Below are 17,536 nucleotides of genomic sequence, written 5' to 3'. Positions count from 1 at the left end.
ATTAATTCTTTTTTGTTTCTTGCAGCAAATCAAGGAAGACATCGATGCACAGAGCCGGCCGGTTGCTTCATGCTTGGATCAAGTGCGCCAGTTGGTGCTGACCGGTGGAGATGTGCTAAGCGCACCTGAAGTGTCCGCATTGGAGACCTCGGGCCGTGAACTGCGTGCTCGCGTCGACAAAGCACAGGACCGCACTGGAAAGTTGCTGCGACGCCTTGGTGCTGCCCGCGACGAGCTGGGTAAACTGCGCACCGAGCTGGACACGTTCTCCGGCTGGCTGCAGACGTCACGCCGTACGCTGGAGGAGAAGGAAAGCACACTGTCCGATCTGAACAATCTGCCGTCGCAGTCCGACACGGTGAAGGAATTCCACAGCGACGTTATTGCGCACCAGGCCGATCTGCGCTTCATCACCATGTCGGCCCAGAAGTTTGTCGACGAGTGCAAGGACTATTTGGGTGTGCTGAATGACTTCCGTACGACGCTGCCGGATCGTCTGCCTCACATTGAGCAGATTTCCAGCTCGGACAGTCCGATCCGCCAAGAGGTGTCTCTGGTGACGGCACAGTACCGGGATCTGTTGAACCGGGCCAACGCGCTGTTGGATCGTCTGGCTGGCCTCGGCAGTCGCCAGCGGGACTATCAGGAATCGCTTGAGAAGGTGCGCAGCTGGCTGCGGGATGTGCAGCCACGTGTTAGTAGCGCGCTGTCCGACCCTATCGCTGCGGACCCGCAGTCGGTTCAAGACCAGATGAATCAGACTCGAGCGCTCCAGAGCGAGTTCCTTTCACAAGGCCGTCTGATCGACAACGTACAGTATTCCCTCGATGGGTTGCTTAAATCACTTGCCGGCCGGCTCAGCCCGTCGGAGGTGTCCGCGCTGGAGATTCCGGTGGAAGAGGTGAAGGACAAGTACAGCCAGCTTCTGGAGGCACTGGGAGACCGTGCCAAACTACTCGATACGGCGCTGGTGCAATCGCAGGGCGTGCAAGATGCACTCGATGGACTCGCCGTGTGGATCAACCAGTCGGAGGAGAAGTTTAAGCTGCAGAACCGGCCCGCTTCGTTGATCAAGGACCGGCTAAACGAGCAGGTTCGCGAGCATCGTGGGTTACTGAACGATTTGGAATCGCACCGCACTAGCCTGGAGAGTGTGACGCTGTCCGCACAGGAGCTGATGGCGACACCATCGAACACTCGTCTAGCCAAGCGCATCGAAAGTAACCTGATCGATGTGACCGGGCGTTTCGAGAAGCTGCTCGATAAGGCTCTGAAGCGCGGAGAGTTCCTCGAGGACACGCTGTCTCAGCTGACGAAGTTCCTGAACGATTCGTCCAACCTTGAGCAGGAACTGACCGCACTGAACGACGCACTGGAGGGCCGTGAACTTGTGTCGCTCCCGGCGGAGGTGTTGGCCCAGCGTATGGTGGAACTGTCCCGTCTGAAGGGAGATCTGCGTCCACAGTACGACGCCACCGTTCGTCTGGGTAAGGAGCTCGTGGGCAAACGTGATGTTACCGACTCTGGTGTGGTACGAGATTTGGTGAAAACGCTGGAGAACCTCTGGAAGACGATGGACACGACGTTGGAGGAGAAGCTGAAGCTGTCCAAGCAGAAGGCCGAGCAGCTGCACGCGTACGAAGACCTCAAGGAGCAGGTGTTGGTGTGGCTGTCGAGTATCGAGACGCGCACCAACAATCTTGCCCCAGTGGCAGTGGACGTTGATGCGATCAAGTACCAGATCGAGGAGGTGCGTCCCCTGGTGAAGGAGCACCGCGAGTATGGCGTGACGATCGATCGCGTCAACGACTTGGGCGCGCAGTATGACGCACTGATTCGGCCAGACAGCCCCACGCGCAAGCGTTCGGTGTACAGCCCGATCAAGCGCTCGACCGTGAGCCCTATGCGACGCCTTTCGGGAGACACACGCTCGCCCAGCCCGACTAAGGGCGGTGCCGGCGGCGGTCCATCGCCGTTGTCGCCCGCGAGTGGATCGAGCGGATTCGGTAGCCGGCGCTCGTCCCAGGACGGCTTCCAGCTAACCGATCTGACTCCGATCCAGCAGCAGTTGACGGAGATCAACAATCGCTACAGCTTGGTCGGCGCCCGGTTGAACGATCGTCAGAACGAACTCGACTCGGTGCGCGACGAGGTGCGAAAGCACGCGGACAGTCTGAAGACGTTGGCGAGCTTCCTGGACAAGATTCACCGGCAAGTTCCGCGGGACGTTATCAGCAACAAGGAGGAGGCGGATCGCTGCAACAAACAGGCCCGCAAGATTCTGGAGGAGATGTACGAACGCCAGAGCCTTCTCGACTCGACCCGCGCCCAGGTGAAGGACCTGCTGAAGCGCAAACCGGACGTACAGGGTGCCGAACGGCTGCGCTCGGAGCTTGACGCCGTGGCGGACCGCTGGAAGAACCTGAACGACCTGTGCAAGGACCGCATCACGTTCTCCGAGCAGCTGCGCGACTTCTTGGACACGCACGACAACCTGAACGGCTGGCTGGGTGCAAAGGAACGCATGCTGACGGTGCTGGGTCCGATTTCGTCCGACCCGCGCATGGTCCAGAGCCAGGTGCAGCAGGTGCAAGTGCTACGTGAGGAGTTCCGCGGCCAACAGCCGCAGCTGAATCACCTGCAGGAGGTAGGAAATGCGGTGTTGGAGCACTTGCGAGAGTCCTCGCCCGAGGGCCAAGCCGTTTCGACGAAGCTTCGTAATGTGCAGAAGAAGTGGGACGAGCTGGTGGCACGGTTGGATGAGCGTGCGCAGAGTCTTGGTGCTGCCGCCGACAGCTCGAAGGAGTTCGACGCTGGGCTGAACCGGCTGCGTGAAGCGCTGCAGACGATCAGCGACAACTTGGACGCGCTGCCGACCGACCGGGACCATCAGGAGGCGTTGCGAAAGATTGAAAATCTCGAGCGACAACTCGAAGGCCAGCGACCACTGTTGGCCGACTCGGAAGCGGCTGCCGAGACGCTCTGCCGTGTGCTTAGCGATCCGGCATCGCGAGCTGACGTAAATGCACGCGTGGCCGCCGTCGGCAAGCAGTATCAGACGTTGCAGAAAAAGCTCGACCTGCGCAAGGCGGAGACGGACGCGGCACTGCGGGACGGACGTCAGTTTGCCGAGACCTGTGCCAAAACGCTCGGCTGGCTGTCGGGCGAGCTGGGTAATCTGACCGATCGGCTGCTCGTGTCGGCCCACCGACCAACGCTCCAGCATCAGATCGATACGCACGAACCTATCTACCGTGAGGTAATGGGCCGCGAGCACGAGGTCATCATGCTGCTCAACAAGGGCCGCGAGCTGCAGGAGAAACCGGGCCAGACTCCGGACCGGACGGTGCAGCGTGATTTGGAGAAAATTTCCCAACAATGGGATCGACTTCGTTCGGCGGCCGTCGATCGTCACTCGCGACTGCAGACGTGCATGGAGCACTGCAAGAAGCATGCGGCCGCTTCCGAGGCATTCCTGGCGTGGCTGCGTGGAGCCGAGGACAAACTGGCCACACTGAAGCCGGGTGTGCTGAAGAAACAGCAGCTCGACCAGCAGCTGCGCGAGCTGCAAACATTCCGCAGTGACGTGTGGAAACGATCCGGCGAGTATGAGACGTGCCGCAGCCTCGGGGAGACTTTCATCGGTGCGTGCGACGTGGATAAGGAGGCCATCAAGGCGGAACTGCAGGACATGCGCGATCGCTGGGAGCGCCTGAACAATGAGTTGCTGGCACGTGCACAAACACTGGAGACCTGTGCCAAGCGATTGGGAGACTTCAACGAGGAACTGCGCGATCTCGATCATGCGGTTGGACGCTGCGAAGATCGGCTCGGAGCGCACGATGCTCTTGGCGGTGCGGCGAAAGATCCGAAGCTGCTGGAGCGAGTACGAGCTATCAAGGACGATGCAGGCGCTTTGCGTAAGCCACTACAATCGGTGCGCAAGCTAGCGGGAGAGATCGCAGGGGAGGCTCGCGCCGTTGGAGGCGATGCGGACCACCTCAAGACGGAGGTGGATGGCATTGCGGATCGCATCGAAGACTTGCATGCCCGCCTGGACGACCGTTGCGGTGAGCTTCAGTCGGCGGCCACGGCCGTCGCGCAGTTCAACGATCAGGTAAAACTTCTCGGAGTGGATCTCGGTGAGCTGGAGAACCATCTGGACTCGCTGGCCCCACCGGCACGTGAGATAAAGCTCGTGATGAACCAGCTCGACGAGGTGGCCGGAATACTGGGCAAGATAGATCGTGTAGGAGCGCACGTCAGCGAGGTTGAGCGTGCCGGTGAACAGTTGGTCGACTGCGGGTTTGCGCCGGATACGGCACAGACACGCGATCAGATTGGTTCACTCCGCAAGCAACTCGGACGGCTCGAGAATCGTGCCCGTGACCGCGATGATACACTACAGCGTGCGCTGAAGGCGCTGGAGAAATTCTACGACATGCACGCTCACGCGCTGGAAGATCTGAGCGAGGTGAGCGACGAGCTGCGTAAGATGAAACCGGTCAGCTCGGAGCTAGAACAAATCCGCAACCAGCAGGATGATATGCGCCGCTTCCGGCAGCGCGTTGTCGATCCGCTGGCAGGCAAGATCGACGAGATCAACCGAGCCGGCCAGGAGCTTATCCGGTCTGCCCAGGGTGGCGTTCCGACGGCGATCCTTGAAAAGGATCTCGAGAAGCTGAACGAGCGTTGGAGCGAGCTGAAGGAGAAGATGAATGAACGCGACCGGCGGCTCGATGTGGGTCTGCTGCAATCGGGCAAGTTCCAGGAGGCGCTCGACGGGCTCTCGCAGTGGCTGAAGAACACCGAAGAGATGGTTGCGAACCAGAAACCTCCATCGGCGGACTATATGGTCGTGAAGGCGCAGTTGGCGGAGCAGAAGGTCTTGACACGGCTGTTGTTCGATAGGCAAGACTCGATGTCTTCGTTGTTCCAGCTCGGCCAGGAGGTGGCCGCCGGTTGTGATGCCACCGAGAAGGCCGCCATCGAGCGCCAGCTGAAGGAACTGATGCGTCGTTTCGACGACCTGACTGACGCAACGCAGCGCCGCACGCTGGACCTCGAACAGGCGATGCATGTGGCGAAGCAGTTCCAGGACCAGCTTGTGCCGCTCACCAAGTGGCTGGAAGGAGCCGAGCGAGCCGTCAAAGCGATGGAGCTGGTGCCGACGGACGAGGAGAAGATCCAGGCACGCATCCGCGAACACGAGCAACTGCACGACGAGATCCTCTCGAAGAAGCCAGACTTCAGCGAGCTCGCCGACATTGCCGGGCAGCTGATGGAGCTGGTGGGCGACGATGAGGGTGTAACGCTGAGCGAGAAGGTCAAAAACGCCACCGACCGGTACACGGATCTGGTGGTTGCCAGCGAGAACATCGGTCACGTGTTGAACGAGTCCCGGCAGGGTCTGCGCCATCTGGTTCTGACCTACCAGGATCTCGTGTCGTGGATGGAGAAGACGGAGAGCCGGCTCGCACGGTTCAAGATCATTCCGGTGCACACGGAGAAGCTGCTCGAGCAGATGGACGCGTTGGTGGTGCTGAACGAGGAGATCGCCAGCCGCTCACCGAACGTCGAGTCGACGGTGGACGCCGGTTCGGAGCTTATGAAGCACATTTCGTCCGACGAGGCACTGCAACTGAAGGACAAACTGGACTCGCTGCAGCGACGGTACGGTGAGCTGACGACGAAGGGTGGCGACCTGCTGAAACACGCCCAAGACGCCCTTCCGTTGGTGCAACAGTTCCACGACAGCCATCTACGCCTGGTGAACTGGATGCAAGCGGCCGAATCGTCCCTGGCAACGGGTGACGCGAACGAATCCGACATTGCTCGGCTGGAGGCGGAACTGTCGGAAATCCGACCCCTTCTCGAGCAGGTGAACTCGATCGGACCGCAACTGTGCCAGATCTCGCCGGGAGAGGGTGCCTCGACGATCGAGGGAATCGTTACGCGGGACAACCGCCGTTTCGAGGCCATCGTCGAACAGATTCAGCGTAAGGCCGAGCGCCTGCACCTGAGCAAGCAACGTTCGAACGAGGTGACGGCCGATATCGACGAGCTGTTGGAGTGGTTCCGTGATATGGATGCCACCCTGCGGGACGCTGATCCACCGGCGATGACACCGAAGTTGGTGCGCGCCCAGTTGCAAGAGCACCGCTCTATCAACGACGACATCTCGAGCCAGAAGGGTCGCGTCCGCGACGTCACTGCAGCCGCGAAGAAGGTTCTGCGCGAATCGCAGCCAAACGACGGAACGATGGCGCTGCGCGAGAAGCTTGAGGATCTGAAGGAAATGGTCGAGACGGTGGCCGCTCTTTGCTCGAACCGCCTTTCGGTGTTGGAACAGGCACTGCCGCTGTCGGAGCACTTTGCCGACTCGCACACCGGGCTGGTAGGCTGGCTGAGCGACATGGAGCACCAGATCTCGATGCTCTCGATGCCCGCCCTACGCCCGGATCAGATCGCGATCCAGCAGGACAAGAACGAGCGGCTGACGCAGTCGATTGCCGAACACAAGCCGCTGCTGGATAAGCTGAACAAGACCGGCGAGGCACTGATGGCGCTGGTTGCGGACGACGATGCGGCCAAGATTGGCGAGCTGCTCGACTCGGACAATGCACGGTACGCGGCTCTGCGTACGGAACTTCGCGAACGCCAGAACGCACTCGATCAGGCGCTGCAGGAGTCGAGTCAGTTCTCGGACAAACTCGAAGGAATGCTCCGAGCGCTGCAGAACACGGCCGACCAGGCGAACCAGGCCGATCCGATCTCGGCACATCCGCCGAAGATTCGTGACCAGCTCGACGAAAACGCAGCCCTGGTGCAGGACATCGACAAACGAGGCGAAGCGTTCGCGGCCGTTCAGCGGGCGGCCAGCGATGTGATCGCAAAGGCGACCAACCAATCCGACCCAGCCGTGAGGGACATCAAGAAGAAGCTGGACAAACTGAACGCCCTCTGGGGTGACCTGCAGAAGACGACATCAAAGCGCGGCACTGCGCTGAACGATACGCTGTCCGTGGCCGATCGGTTCTGGCGTGAGATGCAGGCCGTGATGGACACGCTGCGTGAGCTACAGGAGGCGCTCCAGACGCAGGAACCACCGGCGGCACAGCCGCAAGCCATCCAGAAGCAGCAGGTCGCGCTGCAGGAGATCCGCCAGGAGATCGACCAGACGAAACCGGAGGTGGAGCAGGTACGACGCACTGGCAGCAACCTGATGTCGCTCTGCGGCGAACCGGACAAGCCGGAGGTGAAGAAACACATCGAGGATCTGGACCACGCGTGGGACAACATTACGGCCCTGTACGCCAAGCGCGAGGAGAATCTGATCGACGCGATGGAGAAGGCGATGGAGTTCCACGAGACGCTGCAGAACCTGCTCAGCTTCCTGGCGCGTGCCGAGGAGCGCTTCCAGAAGCTTGGACCGCTCGGCTCGGACATCGAGGCAGTGAAGAAGCAGATCGAGCAGCTGAAGCACTTCAAGGACGATGTCGATCCGCACATGGTGGAGGTGGAGGCGTTGAACCGGTAAGTAGCATGCCATGGAACGACCTGACGATGTTTATACATTCCTATATATATATGGGTTAATTGTTTCTCTCTCGTTTTCATGCCGTCACATATGGATGTGTTTTTAGAGCTCTAAACAGGCAAGAAATGGATAAGCTTTAACAGTTGCGGAATGCGTATTTAGAAGATGATGTGTATCAGGGGCACAACAACTTTGATGTAGCTTTGTGGCTTGTTGTTCCCTTCAAGGGAACGTTGCGTGGGAAAATATTGGCAAACAGAGGAATCGTGGGTTTGCATATTGTCGCACTGGTTGCAGAAAATGTTGGCTTAAACTAGTTCTCTGAGATTTGGTTTTGTTTTGGAATCACTGGTCGTCACGTTCGAAAAAAACGACGAACGGGACCTCATTCTCTCTTTGACTAAAAATTACCTTCTTTAAGCCAACACCACTTGCCCTACCTCGGGTTATTTCTTGTAAAGCCCTCGAAACAAAAATTATTGCTAGCTGATCGCATGAATTTTGCTTTTTATGTGTCACACAACGTTTGCCGGTGCTGTTACTGATTGCTTCTTTTATTTTCTGCAGACAAGCGGTCGAGTTGACGGAACGTACCTCCGCCGAGCAGGCTAGTGCCATCCGGGAGCCACTGAATGCAGTCAACCGTCGCTGGGAGAACCTGTTGCGCGGAATGGTCGAGCGTCAGAAGCAGCTGGAGCATGCGCTGCTGCACCTCGGCCAATTCCAGCACGCTCTCAACGAGCTGCTCGTATGGATCAACAAGACCGACGCTAACCTGGACGAGCTGAAGCCGATACCGGGCGATCCGCAGCTGCTCGAGGTTGAGCTAGCCAAGCTGAAGGTGTTGGCGAACGACATCCATGCCCACCAGAGCTCGGTGGATACACTGAACGATGCCGGGCGGAAGCTGATCGAAAACGATCGTGGTTCGCTGGAAGCGTCGACGACACAGGACAAGCTGCAGCAGCTGAACAAGCAGTGGCGCGATCTGCTCCAGAAGGCTGCAGACCGGCAGCACGAGCTGGAGGAGTCGCTCCGGGAGGCGCAGGCGTTTACGGCGGAAATTCAGGACCTGCTGGGTTGGCTGGGTGACGTCGATGCGGTGATTGGTGCGAGCAAACCGGTTGGCGGTCTGCCCGAGACGGCATCGGAGCAGCTGGAGCGCTTCATGGAGGTGTACAGCGAGCTCGAGGAGAACCGTGCGAAGGTGGAAACGTTGATCGCGCAAGGTCAGGAGTACGTGCGCAAGCAGACGCAACTGCAAGTGTCGGCTAGCAATCTGCAGCACACCCTACGCACGCTGAAGCAGCGTTGGGATGCTGTCGTATCGCGAGCGTCCGATAAGAAGATCAAGCTGGAGATTGCGCTGAAGGAAGCTACCGAGTTCCACGATGCACTGCAAGCATTCGTCGAGTGGCTGACGCAAGCGGAGAAGCAACTTTCGAGTGCACCGGCCGTCTCGCGCGTACTGGAAACGATCCAGCAGCAGATGGAAGAACACAAGGTGCTGCAGAAGGACGTTTCGATCCACCGCGAATCGATGCTGCTGCTAGACAAGAAGGGCACACATCTGAAATACTTCAGCCAGAAGCAGGATGTTATTCTGATCAAGAATCTGCTCGTATCGGTGCAGCATCGCTGGGAACGGGTGGTGGCGAAGGCAGCAGAACGCACCCGAGCTCTCGACCACGGTTACAAGGAGGCCCGTGAGTTCCACGATGCCTGGGCTCAGCTGACCACGTGGCTGAAGGACACGGAGAAGACTCTCGATACGCTGGCGGAAGAGACGAGCAACGATGCGGTGAAGATTAAGAAGCATCTTGAGAAGCTGCGCGAAATCCAACGGAACCTGCAATCGAAGGAGAGCCTGTACGACAGCACGATGCGTAGCGGCAAGGGTCTGATGGACCGTGCGCCTAAGTCCGACGAGCCGGTGCTAGTGAAGATGCTGGGCGAGCTGAAGGACGCCTGGAAGCGCGTTTGCCACAAGAGTGTCGAGCGGCAGCGCAAGTTCGAGGAAGCGCTACTTCTTTCAGGTCAGTTTGCCGACGCACTGCAGGCTTTGCTCGACTGGTTGCGCAAAACCAAGGCACGGCTGGCCGAAGACGGGCCCGTGCACGGCGATCTGGATACGGTAACGACGCTCGTCGAGCATCACCGGCAGCTGGAGTCCGACCTGGACAAGCGATCGGCGCAAATGCAAAGCGTAATGAAGACCGGACTCGAGCTAGAGCGCTCGGATGAGACGCGTGAGACGAGCAAGCATTTGAAGGAAATGCAGCGGCTCTGGGACGACGTGCAGGAGCTTAGCAACCGGCGCAAGAGTCGACTTGATGTGGCGCTGAAGGAAGCGGAACGCCTGCACAAGTCCGTCCATATGCTGCTCGAGTGGCTGTCGGAGGCAGAGCAGAAGCTACGCTTTGCCGCTGCCGCCCCGGATGACGAGTCGCAAGCCAAGGACCTGCTGGACGTGCACGCTAAGTTCATGAAGGAACTGCGCGAGAAGGAGTACGACAAGGAAGACACGATCGGCCTGGCCAACAGCATCCTTGGCAAGGCGCACCCGGATGCCATTCCCATCATCAAGAACTGGATATCCATCATTCAGTCGCGCTGGGACGAAATCTCGCAGTGGGCCATCAGCCGGCAAACGAAGCTTGAACAGCATCTGAAGGATCTGCAGGATCTGGACGAGTCGATCGAGGAACTGCTGGCATGGTTGGCTGGACTGGAGGCAACTTTGCTGAGTAAGTGTTGACGCTTCGCCTCGAGTAGCGGTGATGCAATATTTGTCGACTTGATATGTCTAATGAACGCGTACTCATTTTAGATCTTGAAACGGAACCACTTCCCGACGAGATTCCGCCGCTCGAGGTTCTGATTGCGGACCACAAAGAGTTCATGGAGAACACGGCGCGCCGCCAGGGCGAGGTAGATCGTGCCTGCAAGCCACGACAGCCTCCGCCAGGTTTGAAAGAAACACGCAAACCATCCCGTGGTGTACTGAAGACACCTGTGTAAGTACCATTTCCAAAACTCCAAGTAGATCTCTCACGGAACTTACCTCCAGCAGATTTCATGAACATAGACCGAGTTGTTTGCTTGCGTGTTGTTGTTCATTTGTTCTTATGATTAACTAAAACCAGTAAACTTTAGTTCGGCATCGATTTACTAAATTTTGAATGAACAAAATCCGTTTGATTGTTGCATCGGAGTGTGTTTCCATTCTGCCTCAAAATAACAGTAACTCGTTATGTGTTCAACGCGCACATGCATCCGTGTGTTTATTTGTTTCGTTTATACACATTTTGATTTTTTTTTATTGTACTTAACACCTGTTTTATTATATTTTTTCGTTCACCATTATTTGTGTGTTTGCGTTGGACAACAATTCCACGAACCATTCAAATATGTCCCATCCCCGTACGAACCATCCACCCATACCCAACAGTCGCGGATCCCAGGCCGATCTTCGTGAGCATTCCCCAGACTACGGCACCCTAGGACGCAAGCAGAGGTTTGTTTTACGTTTTTGGTTGTTTGTGCTTCACTTTTCTCCGTTACGTTTCTTATTTTTGAGTTGTCATAGCTCTACAAACAATAATGGTATATTTTATTATTATTTAGAGTCTTTAATTGAAAAAAAACAACCATGAATCTTTAGCCATTGTTCTTTGTAAAAGCTGTGCATATTATATCTATCAATGATGGCATTCATGGAGCCTATATTATAGCGCATTTCATATTCATTTGTGTCAGTGTGCTCCCATCTTATCTTAATGAAGCTAGCATGGCATGATATCATTGTGCTCATAAGTTTTTACCATCGTTGCATGCACCGTGTGTCTTTCACTTCATCATTTTCATATGTTTGTTCTGTTTGTTTGCGTGTATTATCTTTCTTTCTCGCTTCCTATTGTTTCGCCTTCTTCATTTCGTGCAGCTTCAAGGGATCGCGTGATCAAGGTCTCAATTCACGTCGTACAAGGTGTGTATTGGTTAATGGGTTCTTAGCTCTTAAGTTGGTATTTGTTTCTTTGTTTTACACGAATAAGCCTCAATAGTTTTCCTCAATGTTTCGTCAAACAAATGTCATGACATTTGTAGACACTTAAACTTAAATTGTGTCTAGTATTCTAAAGTTTTTCATTTTGGTATATGGGGAATACGGTTATTTAAACATTTGTCTCATTCCACGTTTCACTGTTCAAGGGTTATCAGGCTTCTTCTTCGCTGTATACGTTATTGTACATACATTTTCATTCGATTTCGTTGCATGCTTGTTGTTATATATATCTTTGTTTGGTTGTTTTTTTTCTTTTTCTTATGTACTGTTCGCCGTTATGTATCATCGTCGCTGCCGTTCTGAATTTATGTATGCTGTATTATTATGTGTATGCGTTTGCCTGGCTGGAAATCATCTATGTGAATATGTATTCTGCGGTTCGAAATTTCCAAAATATGCTGCACTCGACGTCATTTTTGCCGCTGTGTGTATGTTTTTGTGTACATTGTCATGCATCATCGTTCATCGTTCGGTACTGCCGAAATGGGAAAAATGAAAATTCAAATAATGATATAATTGGAAACATGGCATACCAATATCCATTGTGTGAATCGTTGCTCCTCTCCATTGCCACCGCTGCGTGCACACTTATGTTACGAATATCCGCACAACGACTACTACCACCACCAGCAGCCGCGTGAGTCCTGGACGCGAAACGCAAACGCCGGAGCGGGATCGATTGCCACATTACGGTCCACGGTTTTCGCCAAGGTATTGTAGATTAGTTTTGTACCGCTCTAGAAAATTGTCGGTTGTGGTGAACCACTAACACATCCTCTTATCGTACCACATAAACATTCGCCATTCGCATGATCATGGTACTCATCGTCAAATAGAGCGAGCTGTGGCTCCTATACACAGGACATCATTTGTATCATATTGTACACATCATTTATCTCACTGCATGAAGCGTTAGGCTTACCTTAGAACAAAATGCTAACCGTTGCAAACATTTCATTGCAGCAATCAAGCGGATACGGAACTCCGGTCGCCACGTGCCAAGCTGCTGTGGGAGAAGTGGCGGTACGTGTGGATGCTGGCGTGGGAACGACAGCGCCGCCTGCACGACCACTTGCTCTACCTGCAGGACGTGGAGCGCGTCCGCCAGTTCAGCTGGGAGGAGTGGCGCAAGCGCTTCCTGAAGTTCATGAACCACAAGAAGTCGCGCCTCACAGATCTGTTCCGCAAGATGGACAAGGACAACAATGGCCTGATACCACGGGAGGTGTTCATCGATGGCATCATCGGAACAAGTATGTACTAGGGATAGTTGTGTGCGGTTTAGTGCAATGCTCACTTGGTTCTAATATTAATTTTCTTGCACCTGCAGAGTTCGACACATCCAAGCTAGAAATGGGCGCAGTGGCCGATCTGTTTGATCGCAACGGCGAAGGCCTGATCGATTGGCAGGAGTTCATTGCGGCCCTGCGACCGGACTGGCAGGACCGTAAGCCCAAGACCGAAGCGGACAAGATCCACGACGAGGTGAAACGGCTGGTCATGCTGTGCACCTGTCGTCAGAAGTTCCGCGTGTTCCAGGTTGGCGAAGGCAAATATCGGGTATGTCTCGTTGTGCAGGCTGCGAAAAAGCAGCATGTATCTAACAAAAGCAAAAATGTAATACGTTCTCCTACTCGATGCCCTCTAGTTCGGTGACTCCCAGAAGCTCCGCCTGGTGCGTATCTTGAGAAGCACAGTCATGGTACGTGTCGGAGGTGGCTGGGTAGCGCTCGACGAGTTCCTGGTCAAGAACGATCCTTGCCGAGGTACGTACTGTCATTCCATCACTCTTGTTTTCTTTTTTTACTTTTACACGTTATTTTAGCGTGCATTTAGGTTAGTTTTAGGCATAGAGATAGATAAGATTAGTGCAGCTGAATGGTGAAAAACATGACAAATTCAATCTTACCATTTATTCCTTCGTTAGAGGATAATGGAGCATTACTCGCATGCTTCGTTTTAAAGTAGGCTGAAGAGAAAGTCAATAATTAATAATTATTTTCAAAACATCAAATTTTCAAACTATAAAAAGATGCCAATAAGAGGTTTCATAGGAGGACTCTTTTACATTCGCTAATTCTCCCAGTTCTAACTGCTGGTGCAAATGATTAAACATGAATACAATAATGGTGAGCTGTGATAACACTTCCCCAAGTGCCCTTCTCAAACCAATCTATAAAGTAATGCTTTAATGCAAAATTTTTGACACTTTCAAAAAACAATCTATAATATTAACGGGCGAAGTTTTTAATCCACGAGCTACTTTAATATCGCCACTAAGCGTACAACAAAATAATCCATGGTCGGCAAGAACGCAAACTTCTGTTTATTAACAATTCTACTTATCCCTAAACATCGCGGGAGTTTCATGCTCTTATGAAGAAGCCGTTTCTGTATTCCTCCAAAGCTAGCTCCTCCCCACCCTTTTACTATAACGCCCGGTGTCCTATGTTTTGCATGCCTTGTGACAACACTGGCCCATCTCTTTAAGAGATGTTTGTAGCAGTTATACCAAAGAGAAACATTTCCTCTTTATCTTGTGGCTAACCACCTTTGCTTGTGTCTAGTTTGGATGAATCGTGTTTAACAGTTTTTTGACGATATAAAGCAACGGTTTTGGATGCCTGAAGCTCATTTAACAAATGGTGCAAAAGATCAATCAAATCAAAACTAACAACCAACAAGGAATCATGAACAACTACTAGTACATCAAAATTAGGTTAATTTTCGAAACAGATGCTAAAACTTTGAAGAGCTAATGAGGTGTTCTATACATGTGCAATAATTTCGCCTTGCTAACTAGGAAATGTAGCATTCCACTGCACTTTTCCATGCTCAACTGCTTTTTTTGTTCTTCGTGTGCAAGCAATGAAAACTATACTAAATACTAAATGAAGTGCATTTCATATTGAAATATTTTCAAACGCATCATTCTATCGTCGCTTTCTGTGCAACAAAATCTTCCTTTCGCATCCACTCGGAAGGTGGACGCCGTTCATTCGTCCTTCTCATAGTGTGTATGTGTTTTTATGTGTGCGTGTGTTTTTTTAACGTGCTGCTGCCGTACTTGCCTCATCATCGTACCTATCCACCCCTTGCTGGCCGCGTGGTGATTCTAACAAACTAATCAACCAATTTCTTCCTTCTTTTCTTTCTTTTAACGCTAACATACTCGATACTCGCATACACACCATGAATCCGTTCCTTTACGGCTCGCAACCGTCAATTATATTGAATATTAAATAAATACCAACATATTCGTGAAACTACATAATAAAACATATATCAACATCACACCAATGTCACCGTCATAACGAACACACAACACTGCCAACAAACACACATCTCAACCATCATCTCATCCTGCGGATTCGTCTGCGTCGCGTCCGGAAAATTTGATAAATGGAAACACCACAAATGGTTTCGTTAACGCGGGTGACTGAATGAATCCAAACATGGAAACCATGGCGCGCTAATGGGATTTTGTTAACTTAACTGACCGCTTTTCCATGCCTTATTTTGATTTTAATTTCATTTGTTATAAACTCTGCTGCCTTCTTTTATTATGTTGGCCAATGTTTTATATTTTCGCGCGGGCGACGGATTGCTATATTCACCGTCGCCCAATCAAATTGCGTATGCTTTACACTTTCGTCCTTATACGGCAACAGTGGCCCTGGTATTGCCACTACCGAACCCGAACGATCCCCGCCAGCACGAAGCCTGCTGTCCGTTGTGTAAGCAGCCTGAATTACTAAGCCTTCGACAGTTGCTGATGTGGCAGCGGAAGAAATTTCAGTTCGCCGACCACGGTGGCGGAGGCCCGCGGTACATTTTTCTCAACGAAAAGGGCCACTGACAGCGGGGCGGTCAGTGGTTGCCTCTCGTCGCCATGCGGAGCCAATAGTCTTTTCCAATTTTGTGTGCACTTGCCGAACGCTGAGACTTTTTAGTGTTTCGTCGTATGTGTGTGTGATTGTGTTTTTCTATCTTTCGTCGCTAATAAGTTTGGTTTCGGTTTCTCTTTTGCCTATGCAATGACTTATTTCACTTCGTTTGAAACACTTAAATCATTTTTTTCGAGTTCTGTGTCCGTTTTGTTTTATTTATTGCAATATTTTTTTTATCGTAAATTTTGTTTGAAAAGTTTTAACGTTTTGATTTTCTTTTTCTTTTGCTGTACGTATCGTGAATGTTGTTTGTTAACTGTTGTAAAAAATAAAGAGCAGATTTTTTGTAGCTATATCTTGAAAAGAAAATCGTGAAAATATACTACTCTTTGTCTGAACGAAACGATGTTATTATCAATCGTCAAATCTATCATTCATACCAGTCTAAACATGTCCACGCCATGACTATCCTGGTAACAGGAGTTCAATTATTTTGAAGTGATACTTTCCAGTACATTCAATGCAGTATCTGTTGACATATGGCAACTATACCTTGAGTATATTTTTAAATCAATCACCTGGTACACACAGTACGTTTTGCACTTTTTCCGATTTCATTTTTTCATCACTCGCACGAACACTAAACATTACGTTAAACTTCATGTTTTACACATCGCACTTACAACTTCACACCTTCTACTGTTTTATCGTCACATTTTTTTTTATCGTGAGCAATATTTCTATACTTTCTAAATGCTTCTTCTAATTGCTAAGCAAGCTTTTCGTGTTACGTTTTGTTGGCATCTGTTTTTGTTTATCTGTGTTTGTTTTTATTTTTGTTTTACATTGCTTAATTTTTATCTTAGTTTTTAATGTAAGTTGTTTGACTGTTGAATTTTGTAATATATTTTAGCGAATATCATAGTTTAGTTTTACGCTGAATGTCAAAAAAAATTTTCTAGAATATGTTGATAATGATATTATTCTTTTTATTTTAAATGAAAAATTATGTGCATTATTGGTTCAATTGCAATTATTAACTTATTTTCAAGCTTCCCGTTTGTTTAGTTAATTCTTTCTTTCGCATTGTTTGTGAGAGCCTACTATTTTCGTCATTCATTGTTTGCTTCGGCTAGTACACAAAATTGGAAGAAAGAGGAACATAAATCGAACGCGAACCAAACTCATCAAAGGAAGAGTGAACATGAAATTTCATCCCGTTTGCCACAATTGCATATCATATAGCCTAAAGGCAAATTCCTTCAAACATTTCGGCAACCTAAGCTTACCGTTCACATTATATATAGATGCAGTTGTACATCTATTGAAAATATAACTCATACATCCATCCAAACCATTTCGCACCCATAAGTTGCCCTCGTCGTTTTGTTTCTTAAGTTTGTGAAACACATGCCGCGTTTTGAGTTCCTCACCTGGTGTAACGCACATACTTTTTTATTAGTTGGTACCCGTAGAGTGTGTTTGATAAGTTATTATTTCAACTGCTGAAGAAATGTATACGTTAAACAAATAATTGATCGGGTTGAAGGATCGACCAGATACTATAACTATACCTTTCTTCAGTATTTTAGTTTTAAGTTTTAGTGTTAGTATCGTATTGAGTTGATTTGTTTATTTGTGTTGTTTTGTTTATTTATTTTATATTTGTTTGTTTTTCTTTCTTTTAAACGTTTTGTTTTGTGCTCCATCTTTACTCCCAATATAAATATTATATATCCCTTCCACTGGCTTATAATTTACCCTTTGGTTACATACATTTACATTCGATTTGATTTATTCTTCATTCCAATTTCACTTTCTTTATTTTGGTTTTTGGTGATGGGTACCCAATTTTTCGTTATTATTCTTGGTCAAAAATTATTAAACGATCTAACAAAATTTGCATTTCAAAATCTTTCATTTTCGGAATTCTTTTCTTTTCTCCTTCTTACCATTTTGTTTTCTTTCCTATCAAACCCCCACCAAAAACAATCATTTCCCATTACGCTCAATCGTCCTTTATTTCACTGATTATCTCTG

General features: G+C 50.9%; 1 protein-coding gene across 1 annotated transcript in view; it reads left to right on the top strand.

The window, feature by feature from the left end:
• Positions 1 to 17,536, top strand: part of LOC131283977 (microtubule-actin cross-linking factor 1) — a 110,583-nt gene that overhangs the window by 86,665 nt on the left and 6,382 nt on the right. The window contains exons 19-27 of the mRNA XM_058312826.1: positions 26 to 7,536; positions 8,108 to 10,287; positions 10,371 to 10,557; positions 10,992 to 11,057; positions 11,484 to 11,528; positions 12,237 to 12,317; positions 12,570 to 12,859; positions 12,937 to 13,166; positions 13,255 to 13,372. Coding sequence (XP_058168809.1) covers positions 26 to 7,536; positions 8,108 to 10,287; positions 10,371 to 10,557; positions 10,992 to 11,057; positions 11,484 to 11,528; positions 12,237 to 12,317; positions 12,570 to 12,859; positions 12,937 to 13,166; positions 13,255 to 13,372 — 10,708 coding nt within the window. The remainder of the gene's footprint in view (positions 1 to 25; positions 7,537 to 8,107; positions 10,288 to 10,370; positions 10,558 to 10,991; positions 11,058 to 11,483; positions 11,529 to 12,236; positions 12,318 to 12,569; positions 12,860 to 12,936; positions 13,167 to 13,254; positions 13,373 to 17,536) is intronic.

The sequence above is a fragment of the Anopheles ziemanni genome, chromosome 3, assembly GCF_943734765.1.
Source record: "Anopheles ziemanni chromosome 3, idAnoZiCoDA_A2_x.2, whole genome shotgun sequence".
NCBI classification, from domain to species: Eukaryota; Metazoa; Arthropoda; class Insecta; order Diptera; family Culicidae; genus Anopheles; species Anopheles ziemanni.
Note: the sequence above shows the minus strand (reverse complement) of the source record. Positions and strands in the feature narration are given on the sequence as shown.